This window comes from Arthrobotrys flagrans (assembly GCF_004000055.1).
Source record: "Arthrobotrys flagrans strain CBS H-5679 chromosome Unknown unitig_1, whole genome shotgun sequence".
NCBI lineage: Eukaryota > Fungi > Ascomycota > Orbiliomycetes > Orbiliales > Orbiliaceae > Arthrobotrys > Arthrobotrys flagrans.
The window spans coordinates 3,687,123-3,700,498 of NW_027137556.1; the positions used below are offsets into that span (position 1 = coordinate 3,687,123).

A 13,376-nucleotide genomic window follows, 5' to 3' on the forward strand; every position below is an offset into this window, starting at 1 on the left:
CACAATTTCTAGAAAACCGGCCTTTTACGGCATTGTATCGATTTGTCCGCCTCGAAATCGTTCACTTCTCAATTCTATCGATGTATCCAATACAACAATCGTATGAGAATTTCCCCCTTAAACTATAGGCTGGCCCATAGAACTGTCCATGTGACTACATCCTTGATCCTGTGCCACACAGATGCGGTTCCTTAATATAACTCATTTTCAACCGTTAACTTTCCACCAGCCATACGTCTAAGCAGCCTAAAACCTGCAGCTGATCCTTGACTCGAGAAACCCAACTCGGCAAGTCTGTCTGCTGTCGTCCTCGAGGCAGTTTTTTGCAAATTTGACAACCTCAGTGCCAGCGTCGTTGAAAATGACTAATTATTCGAATTCAACATTAGCAACATTTATACGTATATACACTGTAATTTTAATTAATCTTCCTTATTCATTCTGACAAATTTTGATCCATGACTTCCAGATTTTAGTAGCGGAGAGGGGTTCGAAGAGAGCGCCCATGTTTCAAGGAATACCACATACGTAGACCGACGCCGAGTGAGGGGTAAGGCGGACTGCCTAGGCCGTTCGAATCTGCGAAGCCCTTCCCACCCGAACAATACAATGCCCCCATTCCCCTTGTATTTGTTATTTTTAAGATGGCTTAGACCATGGAGTGCAAATTTTGCACGCAACAGGCTGATTTTCCCTCGTAAGGAACTATACTGTTAGGCCAGCACTGTATTATAAAGCGTAGGACCGTTTTTCTACTCGTTCGGTTGTTCAGCCTTTCGCTTTCTCCCCAAAGCAAGATTCTTCGAATCGAATATCACCCAATCGTCTAAATTTTGCCGTCGCTCTATAAACCATTTTTCATGCCTCAACTATTATTTTTTATCGACTACATCTTTCCATATATAATTATTCTAGCTATCAATACATATATCAATTACTTAACTATACGCAAAGAAATGGCGAAAATATCTGTCGCCAAATCCAACCGTAGTGAACGTCAAGAACGAGGACCGATGTTAAGAAATCCCACGAGCAGGCGTACGCCAGCTCAGCGGAATTCTAAACGTCGGATGTCGGCACCTTATAATAATATCAACTATAAAGTCAATGTTCTAGCTCGAGATAACATTAGAATTCTCGAAAAGGACATGATCATCAAGTTGGATCGGAAGGACGAATCGGGCCAAAACATATTGGATCTCTATTACGCCGAAAGAAATAGAATCATTTGCCGTAGGGAGCAAGTAAGTACATCTGCTATCATACTATCTAGTCTCGTGACTAGAATGCCATACTATCATCCCTATTAGTTCCCGCGGAGACATATTTTGTAGGTTTAAAATGTATTTGCCTACGCGAGGGGGGATCATTTCTAGGGGCCCAAATCCGTCCCTAAAACCTACCACGGCGTCAAAAAGTATTACTAACAAACATGACTTCTTCAGACGACAGAAACAAGCTCGTTGGCCGCAAATTGCTATCGTTTCTTCCAAGACCACACTGAACACAAGGCTAGCCGCAACCCTGATTGGGATCGAGCGCTCGACGAAAGCCTCACATCACAGGAAAAAGCTTTGGAAATCGACGAATACCTCTTCCACTCAAAGCTTCGAAGGTCAGCTAGGCAGCGACACGCGGGAGAAAAGAGGAAGCCGGAGCAAATGTTCCAAAACCTCCTTGTTGCCGAAGTTAATATCTTCCAAAATCTCGTGTTAAACGAAGGCGATCTCGAAGGGTAAGTAAAGCCTTCATTCTTTGCTGTGGCCGTCCTTAATCTATTCTAACTTTTCTCCCCAAATATTCAGCCAGAGTAATCATAAAATAAACAGCGAAATCGGACCGAAGCATGTCATTGCTAACATTAAGGACCATATCAGACCCGACTATCTCTGCGGGTACCCAAACCCCGAGTCAGCGTTCTCGATAACCCCCGAGATCTGGGATAAGATACCTAGATCCCTATGTGTACTTTCGCCCAAAGCTGATAAAACCTCTGAGTGTCTCTTCCTTCCCTTCCTGGCTCTGGAGCTCAAATGGAGAGGTACGTCAGAGCGAGTAGTTAAAAATCAACTGGCTCGATGCTTGTCCATACTTGCAGAACGACAAGCAGAACTTGAGAAAACCTCAAACAGCGTGAGTACAACACCTATCTTTGGTCTTACTGGAGTTGAAAGGAACTTCACTCTCTGGGTAATGTTTCGATACGAGAGCACTTTTGAGAACAACGTCCACTATGTAAGTATATCATCCACTCCGGCTTTATGGGATTTTAGAATCTGACAATTAAATAGGACATGTGTGAACTCGCCTCCTACGATTTAACATCTGGGGATGATGTAGAGAGCTTTCATGCTGCGATGACTAACATCCACGACTGGGTGGAGAATGAAAGAAAGGCCCATTTCATGAAGTGTATAGGCTCCATCAACCAAAATCCAATTGTACGCGAGATACGCCGACAGTCCTGGAACCAAGTGTTGCAACTGGCTCAATTCTTGAATCTAGCCTAAGTTAAGAATGCATCACTCAGGGCTGGCACTCAGGACATACTATTCTAGGTAGTATATACGTACTTACCGGAATTTCAATCTGGGTCTACTGATGCACCAATATCGATAGCTAGATAATCGTAGTTCGCACTTTGTGATATTCTTGTCCGGTAACGTTTCATGAATTCATATAATGTATCGCTTTTATTTTTTAGAGGCTGCATGTAACTTCTTTCGACAGTTGCCCTACAATTGAGGTTATTTGATTCTAAGATTGTTTTTCTTCAAATGTATTTGTTTCCAAGTACTAGATAATATATCCTTTAACCAATTGAATACCATTGATGCCTACGATGCCGCTTAATATTTCCTCGGGGGAGTTAAATCCCTTTCGTGTTGTGTGTTACATTCCGATCGTCTTGGTTCACTCCCGTGTCGTAATTGGGTGTCGTCGCGAGCCTTAACATTCGATACATCACCCAATCGTGACTGACATGATCCAGTCCACCTCTCCGACCCCGGAATGGCGTCGTCGCAGGCCCCCTCATCGATAACCCCCGCTTCCCTCTCATACCTCGCCATCTTCAACCCCTCCCTCGGACTCACGGACGAAACACTCCCGGACCAAATCGTCTTCTGGACGTCGCGTTCACCAGCTTCACAAAATGAGTGCTTGAGACAGATAGGTCTTGCGCAAGGAATAATCGAATTCGCAAGGTATCACATCTATTTTCTCTCAACCCCAATATGGATTTTAGTCGTAGACAGGGCTCGTGTCTCTGATCAAACCTATAAAGTCAATATGAAAGCCAACTCGCAACCTTTCCAGAGGCTTCTCTGGAGCGCAGGACTTAAACGTCGTCGAGACGCAGAAGAGCAGAATCGTGCTCCATGAGATCGAGGCCGGGTGGTGGATTCTCGCTGTAGGGGATATAATACCTGAAACTTCTAGATTATCGCTACTGACGCCGGTGTCTACAAAGTCAATCGATCTTACGCAGATCCACTATGCGACTGACCCGCCGACTACGGATTTCTCACCCCGAGAAGTAGCACCACATTCAGTGCTCATTTCACAGCTTAAGACGTCGTATCGACAATTTCTACTTTTCAATGGAACGCTAGATTTCATACTATCGAATCACGGGCGGGACATTCTTGTCCAGCGCTTAGAGAAGTTCTATACACGATGGGCATGGCGGTGGGAGGTTATGCTCAATGGCAACCCCGCCGTAGACGTATGGAATGGAATTAAAATTGGCAGAGGAGTGGGTGAGGGGGAAAAGAAGGTACTTGGTGGCTTCGCAGATCGGAATCGGACCGAAACAGACGGCTCGGAACGAATGATCGATCTTGTTGTATCTCGGTTCGGGAAACTACCCGGCGATGAAAAGGATGCGAAGGATGCGAAGAAATCCAAACCAGGATTTTCAACCCGAGGAACAGGAAGGATTCCTGGCCCTGATGATGGATGTATTTACAGAGGCGTGGGGAACTTGGCCAAAGAAAGTGTAAGGGATCTGGCAGAGTGGATGGCAAGATGGTATCAATATGGAGATTCGTCCTTCGACTATCAGACAGTTCGGCCATCAAGGAAGAAGGTTCGTCGCGGTAAATCCAAAGCGACCCCAGACCTTCCACATACGGAACTCTCGACGTCAGAGGTCACAACTACAGTAACAGCGGCAACGACGTCTGGGGAATCAACTTCAGCGACGGCGGAGACCGTGGCTCCCGTTGAAGAGGTTAGCGAACCGGAAACGAGGTTGCCTCCTCCACTTTTCCCGACAGAAGCCCAACAAAACACCCAAGAAACAGAACCAACGGCTAGATCCGGTTCGAAAGATCGTAAATCCAAAGATAAGGACAAAACGAAGGGGAAGTCGCCCAACGCCGCCAGTGCATCAAACAATGGCCAATCTTCGGGGTCGAAGGGCAACAATAACTTGATGCTAAATGTTCTGACGCTGGGCACGTATGCCGCATACTCCGCATGGAATCGAAACAGAGAGGAAGATCAATCTAAGGCAGATACATCGGAGCAAAACACAGAGCCAAATCTCGCAGAGGTATCTGGCAGGTTCATTATTGGGTACACCGGCGCCTTGGACGACGAGGAGGAAGACCCGACTGCGAATGATATAAATGTGGACCAAAAAGATTTCATATCAACAACGATCTGGGTGGCAAGGACGGGGGATATGCCACAGACTAAGGATGATGTTGATAAGCAACTTGTTCTTGAGGAATGCCGTCTCGTTGCATACGCCGTAGGTCTGAATTTATCGCCTATACTTTCCAGCTACTAATATCACAACTAGGCATATCCCTTCATATTCGCAATGCTCTTCCGTTCCACTAATGAGTCCCTTACGAAGCCGAGTTTCTACAAGCTACTACACCAACAGCTAGGGCCGCTGAAAGGTCCACTAATATCCTCATCCGAGAAGCAGTACCAGCCGTCAAATCATAAGGGTGTATTCGATCTTATATTTGATCCGGCTACCTTGACTGTGCACACATCTCTGCCCAGTATCCCCGAGCCAGTGTTCAATACCCCACTAGATATAACGACCAATGGAGGACTCCCAAGAGTGGAGGCCCTCCACGTCCACTCGCAAATACTGAGGGTAATCGAAGACACTAGGTGGAAAGACATTCCCCTCGGTGCCCCATCTGGAGAAAGAGAACGAACCAATCGAACAACCCGGGGTTGGTGGATTGCTTGGATGCGCCTCGAAGGGGTTGAGCCACAGAACAGATCTCAGCTAACCTCCACGACTTCCCCGGCTACTACTATCGACTCTCAGGTCGAACAACAGGGTCTTATACCACCTGCAGATGAAATTACGTCTTTTATCGGCTCGGTTAGCAAGAACCGACGGGGACGCCGAGAAGCATTCATTATCCGAAAGGGATCCGATCACAGAACGCATGTCCGAACTTCAAAAGACAGCAAGAGCGGGTTTTCCATCCCAATAAAATTAAGCGGCGGGCTTGGCATCGATACTAAACATTATTTTGACCAACTATTGAATCTCACAGCAAGGACTTAGAGCATTTGGTTGGCTGTTATGGCGTGATGGAGCACGCCGATGTGTCTACATATGGCGTCCGAATCTTTTTTTTTTTTTTTTTTTTTTTCGCCAAGTGAGATAGCCGAGAACCGGAGTTAACTAGAAATGTGATCTAGAGGATCTTTATGCGCTCATTTGATGGATGGCATTTTTGAAAACGTAAAGTTGCGTATGTGGTGGGGTTAGAAGGTACTTGGAGGTACCTTTGGGATGTTACATCCACACTATCCATCGTTTGAAGGAATCTTTTTGAGGAACTACGCTTGTTTTTCTTTTTAGTGCGGTTGGTTTGAGGGGAACTTGGAGCCGGGCATAATGCAACAGGACCATAATTTTTTTTCTTTGTTGTGTCTGTCGGATGACGACTAGACAATGTGATATATTGGCTTTCTCTTGGTGTACTTTTCTCAAACCTAGCGAGCTCTGTCGCAAAATTACGAATTCCATGATGAAATTCGGAGATTTATTACAACTTTTGAAGGGTTTTCTAGAATGCTCCCGTTTATATATAGCAAAAAGACAGTTTCACATATGGTCTGTAGGTTTCAGAATGAACGACCATCTGAACCGCGCAGGCCTGAGAGGCTTAGGCGCAAACGACAGCCTACGACCTCGTGGTAAACAAAAAAAAAAAAAACTCTTTGATAGATTTGGAAGGGAACGGATATCATCTCGAGTCATAATCAAAGCTTCGCGGTGGCAGAAGGGATGAAATGATCAGATCAATGCGAAATTCAAATATAGCAGCCTACGGCAACGGCGCTCCGCACAGCTGAAGAGCGAGCACATGATATCCCATTTTCATAAGAAAGGATAGTTATTGTATTCATTAAAAAATAGATGGATGCTTGAGGACAAATATGCATGTCAGCATTTAAATCACCAACCCTTCGAAAAATATTTATATTTGAGGGCTGCTTAATACGGAGCCTGATATGATTGCTGTACTGTGTGTATGGACACAGTAGACGAGGTGGGCAGTGGTGAGGTGAGGCTCAGAAGGCAATGCAGAGCGGGATTTGCCATACTAGAGATAATTGGATGGATAAAATGCAGTTCCCCATGCAGCTCGTAGGGCTGCGTAATCAATTATCTATCATAACAGTCTGTGCTTCCATACTCGCAGTGTCCATGCGGACCAGGTGCTTGCACTTGCTGAGACGGGATCATGCTGTCCCAATATTCTACGAGCGCGAGCTCCCACCCTTTAGGTGTCACCGGAAAGATTGCACGAGAATATAGTGACCATGAGACGTAACTTAAGCTTGCGAAGCAGTTTTTTGAGGAGAGGTGGGGGACTCGTAGACGTCTCTCCGAAGTCTTACGGGGAGAGAGTCGAGTCTCGACTCGTTGGATATGATATCACAGCGGTTAACCAGCCTATCTCCAACATACATACGTCCAACGTAACCCGTGGCCGCAAGCTGCACTCCACTATAATTATCACAATGTCCTATTCTTAAGACGCTATCGAGTAAGCTGCGTGATCCCGTCTGGGTCAGGCACTTGCTACCTTCTGACGTCACAGAAGGCGCAGGTCCAGGACGTTGCATTCGATATTCCTCTTCCTATTCCTATTTTCGAGGCCTTTTTTTTCGTATTTCCGTATTTTTCCATTACTCCACAATCCAGCTCTGGGAAAGTCCACCGTCAATCTCATCGCTCATCTCAAAAAACCAAACTGCAAAGTCTCCGTTTCGACTAGAACCAATTAGGATGTCTGATGAGAAAACGGACCAATGCTACCGCCGACACGGGCCAGGAACGCCCGGGAGCCGTGAGTGCGAGCGAAGATTTCGAGTGTGAGCGAAAGCCTGATCAAAAAATTTTTTTCATCTCAAGTTTCACAATCGGTGTGCCCGTAAGCGCTAAAAACTACCGTTGGAATCCGGCGCAGTTGGACATTTATTCATCCCGCGCCCGACTGGATGGGAACGGAAGTCCGACATTGTGGGGATCGGAATAAAAAAGAAGTTTATAGCGTTAGTTTCTTTTGCTTCTGGAAAACAAAAAATTATTTTTGAGGTCTGTCGCACCATTTTAGGGCGGACTAGGAGGACTCATCGGTGCCTTTATCAGATTTCCCTTCGTGCAAAAGCCAGTTCGCGTTCGCGTTCTAATATCGGGGTGAAGCTATCGAAGGAGCTCTGTAGCAGAGCCCCATCTCCACATCGAAACGGGGCCGGGGAGGATTACTAACCAACTGCTCACCAAAATCACGGTTCCTGGCATATCACATTTTTGGGACGAAATTTCGCAAAGGAGATAGGCATGAAGCTTAAAGAAGAAGAAGAAAAAAAAAAGAACCGACAAATTCGATGCCGTTCTTTGCTGCAAGGCTTATGCAATCCACAGACGAAACGGCCTGCTTATCAAAGCAAAACATCAAATTACGATTGTACGAGCGACCACACCCACTCATAACATATATATCGAATTGCTATCATGTATGTAGAGCAAGATAGCCCCGAGATTAACTGTTTCGTTGGTTGGCTATGTTTTACTTTGTCCCCTTCGGAATTTTGCAACTTCGGAACCGACGAGATGGGATGGGATACCATGACCATGACACGAGTGCTGACTTAAGCTTGATATAGTGAGCATGTACCCCCAAGCTGTATGGGGCATCTTGAGCCACACCCGTCCAGCTTAATCCGATATCTCACCTTCTAACCCATGAAATGATGATGCTCGAATGTTTCGACGATGAGAGTATGCTTGCAGGGCTTGCGCCTGCAGGGAGATTATCTCGAGCCTATATGACGAGCGTGATATGGCTTTTTGCTTGTGATTCCCTTTCCGCGTGGACCTTGTTCGGAAGGCCTGTAGGTCCGGCTTATTAAGTTGATACGGCCTATGAATCTCGACGGTGACCCCCAAATTTCCTTCAAAAGTGGTGGCGGCTCATAGGGAAATGGATATTTTTGTGAACTTGAAACCCAGGCATGAGGTGGTTTCAATGCGAGATATCCATGAGATGTGTATTCCGATTCTTACCGAAGGTTATAGCTTGGAGGTGCATATTTCCTAATTAGCCATCGATATTGCGATTCGTGCGACTGCTTATTGTTCTAATGTTTTTTTTGGTGCCCCACGATCCCAAATCTTTTTTCTTTCAGGCAAAACCAAAAGGCAGAATACCTTCTTTTGGTGATGACATCTCTTGCGATAATATTGTCACAGATGATGGAATTCTGGTCCAGTGACCCTGGTTTATGTTCTTTCTTTGCAGGATCTGGAAATTGAAAACCAATTGTCCAATAGCATCTCGATTCATGCCCTATTATGGCCCCACTATGGCCACGAGTCAGTCTTCAATCCATTTGGCCTATCGCAGACCTCTTGGAAATAACCCCTGTGGCGAAAGATGCACACAAGAAGGTTGAAAATATCCTGATATTCCAAGCAAAAGGTTTGCAGCAAAAAGTTCATGTTGTTTCTTTGCTGAAATGAGCTTTTTTCATAAGTCTGCTTTGTTATGCTTGGTCTAACTATAGCTTCAGATTTTGATATTACAAGCGGTTGAGCCGTCTCCCCTCTCACGCCCATCCGTAAAATTCCAGCCAACCAGAGGAAAGTTGCCCAAAGTGGGACAATGCACCGTCTCAAACCGTTCCATACTGTGATGGACGGTTAGCGGCCTCGTCAGGCCGACTCTTCGATATCGATGAGCTAGCACCCCCACCCCACACATATGCAATCCCGTAGGACGTATTGTATGTTTTCAGAAATCGTCTCGAGCGGCTATTGGAAATAAATACCGGCAGGCGCAAAGCATAAAATCCCCAAGGATCATGTCGATAATCTCCAGCTTCCTGAATTTATGCTTCAAATACAGACTTTTTTTTGTTGTTCCGGCTAGTAGTTACTAAATTGGGACACGAAACGATCGACCGCTTTTGTGATAGAAGATTAAAGTCATGAAAACCGTAGCAATATCACGCCATGTCCTGTCATAGAAAAGCAGGCTATAATCAGACTATCCTTACAGAAGGAACGATCTACATATAAATCAATGATATCCACAAACTTTTGTAAAGTATAGGCATTCATGGGCCGCGATGGGAATGATATTTGCATAAACTCTCTTTGTGGAAAGGGGGGAATTATAGTGTATATCAGGCCAATGTCAATGTCAACGGACCCTTTCCTTAAAAAAAAAAGTAACGATCTGGGGAAAACTTTTGGAACAGAAAAGCCTGCGCTGGCCGAAGCACCGGGTTAGAAAGGAGACCATGTGCGACGGCTCATTGGCGACAAGTGGTCCTACATTTGAAGTTCGTTCGAGAAAACGTGCCAGTTCATAGGCCAATTCATTATACTTTGTCCAACAATCTCTAGGGAAAATATTTTCCTTCGCCGTTTTCGCTTACAGTCGGACTTGGAAGGTTGAAATTTTGCTTTAAATTACCAATCGGACGGCGTCGTCGGCACAGACGCTAAGATGGCTGTTAAAATGTAGAAAAGCAGGAGCTTGGAAAAAAATTTTTCAACCATCTCGAGTCGCACCACGATGGCAATGCGGTGGCGAAAGCGTAAGAAAGTCTGGTGTTGAGAAATTTTTTCCTCTCGATGCGTACTAGTCTATAAACTGGTGTATCGGTGACTTCGAGGTGCAGCATCTGCACTTGAAAACACCGACTTTATCTTTCTTGTCGCAGTCGGTTCACTCAACCTGCATGAAGAATTTCGAGATACAGCGACTTAGCACGGGGTCCCTCTTTTGAATCTCTTTCACGGATTCAATTGGACCCTTGGCAAATGATAGCGATCGCGCGGCCGTGTCTGCCGTTCCTTGAAATTCCAAACATTTGTGCAGGTAACAAGTGTGAATTTGGGACAGGGGTGGTACATCTGAGATACCGTCTCCGCCTACGTATTCACTATGCAAGTCGTGGTCCCACATAAGAACTATTATTTCACACTGCATTTCAGGTTTTGAGGTAGGAACGGACCCCTGTTTGGCAAAGCGTCTGTAAAAGATGTGGCACTCTTGCCTTCCCCAAAGGAATTGATAACGTAGATTGGTGATAGCAACAAGAGGTACCTGTGGGTACCGATGATCCTGGGCTGACCCCATTTCTCTAACAACATTGCATTCTGCATAGAAAAGTAGCTGGGGGTGGCGGGCCCAAAGGAAGTAGACGGGAGACTTTCGAAGCCAAAGCAGAGCTAAGGAGAGTCAAAAAACCACTCGTACCGAGATACCCGCGTCGGTTCGAGAGTTTGCCTTATCAACCTTCCCAAAGGAACGAAAGACAGAGGCAAAAGGGAAGGGAAAGCGAGGGAAAGCGGCAAGGGGAGCTTGTACCACCTAAAAGCACAACATCTTGCAACGCCTTGGGCACCAACGATACTTTGCACACGGTCGAGAACCCTTGAAGGTTTTGTTGAGAGAGAGATCCGGCCGCAATTTACAAACATTAAATTGTCTATATTGGTTTTTTTTTTTTTTTTTTTTTCGGTTTGACAAGGGCCCCATTCTTTCGCACATTCGGAAGCTCTCTCATTTGTGGGTTTGATTATATGACGAGAGGGTCTTTTGAGACAAAGGGTTATGCCGATGGAACTGCTGCTAGGGTCTTTGGTATACATGTATAACAGTCCCCACCATCTCCATGAGCGCTTCTTTTATCGGGTAGACACTCATAGTACTTTGTTAGAGCAGGCATCCGACTTTTTTTACCCTTTGTCAAACTCGGATACTCGGAATTTCTGAATATATGAGATTTCACTACTGTGGTACGAGCGAGAGACAAAGATATGGAGCTCATGAGCTCTTGCTAGCCACATGGTAACGGGGCTATCGATATAGACTTCCTCAGTCCGCAAGCTTGTGAATGACCGATGGTACCATCTACGGCTTGTGCTCCCATGAATTGTAAGACCGGTTTGCTTAGTGTAACCGGATACAGTAGACTAAATAAGCTCATAGACGAAGTACAATGGTTTCTTTGTGCGAAGAGGCATTTCCCTTTCGTTCTTATTCTGGAACCAATGCAGAAGAATGTCCTCATGACGATATTAAAGGTGGCATATTCCTCCGGAGATCATTTGACATCGTGTGATACTAGCGTCTTTCTGACATCTCTCGATCCAAGTTTTTTGACGTCGCCAAACACCGATTGACAGAACGAAATCAAAAAGGCTGAAATGAATGGCAGTATTGTCTCAGTTACACCATGCGATTACTAAAAAAAAAAAAGCGGTCGCTAAGAGGGAGAATCGAGCTAGCCTGTGAATTCTTTATATAAAATATTTCATCGGCGGAGTACTCCGCATACAAAGAATTTGGTATGTTACTTTGTAAGTTTTTCTTTGGTTTGTTTTGTTGAAATCGTCAGGAATGGTCATTTCATTCCAACAAAAAAAAAATACGACGGGAGGTGAGGCGAGCCACATGCCTGAAGGAAAAGAGGCTCAGGCTCCGTTCAATCGGTAGCGAAATACTAGACAAGATGCAAAGGGAATGCACGCTGATTCGATAGCGAGCTGGGAGCTGAAATAGCGGCCGCAAGTGGCCAATTTGATGGGAATGGTGGCTTGACATATAACCGATATGGTGGGAGGGAAGAGCAGGCTTTGGAACATCAACAATAACCATTTGAAGCTTCAGCTCTTCGGACTTCCCACGTGGAATTCATCTGATAGGCTGCAAATGGAGGGATATCTCGTCTGGGGGTGTATGCCACGAGATTTGATGTTTGAAGAGAAGAGGGTGTTGTAGATGGAGAGGGTGTGTTGCGGAGACTTAAGCCACGATGATGGTATACGACACACGGCACGCTTCGAGTTCAGCCTGTGAAGCAGCTTTAAAGGCGGTCAGTCAGCTGAGCAGATGCAACCGATGGCGTCTCCGTCTTCATGTCACATATCATATATTATTAATTGAACAGCCCAGACACGAGATGTCTGAAGAGCAATAACAGCGGGCTGGAATCTTAGCAGCTACGGTTTACGAACTACCTATTATGGATGACAAAAACGCCATCTAATTTCGTTGCTTCTCCGCATTTCCAAGCTCTTGGGAGCGATTAATGTCTGTTTCGTCCAATACATAGCAGTCTCGTCTCGCACTGTCGACCAGAGCAAGGCTACCAGGGCATGGTTCAAATTAGTAAACTTTCACATAATAGCCTGTGTATAGCCGTACTTTGTATCATCGTAGGGAGGCAGAACTGTGCTTTGTGCATTGCATATTAACGCAAGAACAGATGGGGTTATTACGGCGACTACGAGGGAGGGTCCCTGAACGCTAGCCAGTAAGCAATGGGCAACTATGCCTGAGGGCTTTCTGGGGTTTCCAACGTTTCCGACGGGTCAAACATAAACGACGATGGTCATTGCTAGCGAGCTAATAACCAGATAAAAAAAAAAAAATTGTGACAGAAGGGAGGAAAAGGATGTCATTGCAGGGGGGTAAACGAGCAAAAAAAAAAGTATAACGCTTTGACACCGACAAAAAAAATCTGGGGAAGAAAAGGCTGAAATGGGAAGAAACTCCAGTCCCCGTCCAAACGAGAAAAAAAAAAAGAAAGAGGAAACCCCAGGTTTTTGTTTCTGACGGGAGCGTTCACATTGTCGCTGCTCGCAATGAGAGATAGTGAGAGGGGCTGGTTGGCGCTGGATGGAGACCGATACTGAGTGAGCATGATGCCGTACGTATGCTGCAATGCACGATACCGTTCTGCTTAATCTTCGTATGAGGTTTTACGGCTGGTGGGGCTTACTCGCCCTGTAATGTAAACAATCTATTGATGCCCAAATGCAAAATGCTCGAACGGGGAAGCTGATAGACTTTTCACATCTC

The 13,376-nt window shown here is 45.5% G+C and overlaps 2 protein-coding genes across 2 annotated transcripts; both read left to right on the plus strand.

Annotated features, from left to right (window-relative positions):
* Positions 1 to 956: 956 nt before the first annotated feature.
* Positions 957 to 2,510, plus strand: DFL_009117 (uncharacterized protein; the record flags this gene model as incomplete). The annotated part of the gene is made up of 5 exons (XM_067638953.1): positions 957 to 1,244; positions 1,446 to 1,735; positions 1,806 to 2,041; positions 2,099 to 2,235; positions 2,292 to 2,510. The coding sequence occupies 5 exons, from the start codon at positions 957 to 959 to the stop codon at positions 2,508 to 2,510; spliced, it is 1,170 nt and encodes a 389-aa protein (XP_067486790.1).
* A 502-nt stretch (positions 2,511 to 3,012) lies between these two features.
* On the plus strand, positions 3,013 to 5,545 carry DFL_009118 (uncharacterized protein; the record flags this gene model as incomplete). Its single annotated transcript, XM_067638954.1, has 4 exons — positions 3,013 to 3,206; positions 3,319 to 3,412; positions 3,473 to 4,759; positions 4,811 to 5,545. 4 exons carry the CDS (start codon positions 3,013 to 3,015, stop codon positions 5,543 to 5,545), a joined length of 2,310 nt encoding a protein of 769 aa, XP_067486791.1.
* Between the last annotated feature and the right edge of the window lie 7,831 nt (positions 5,546 to 13,376).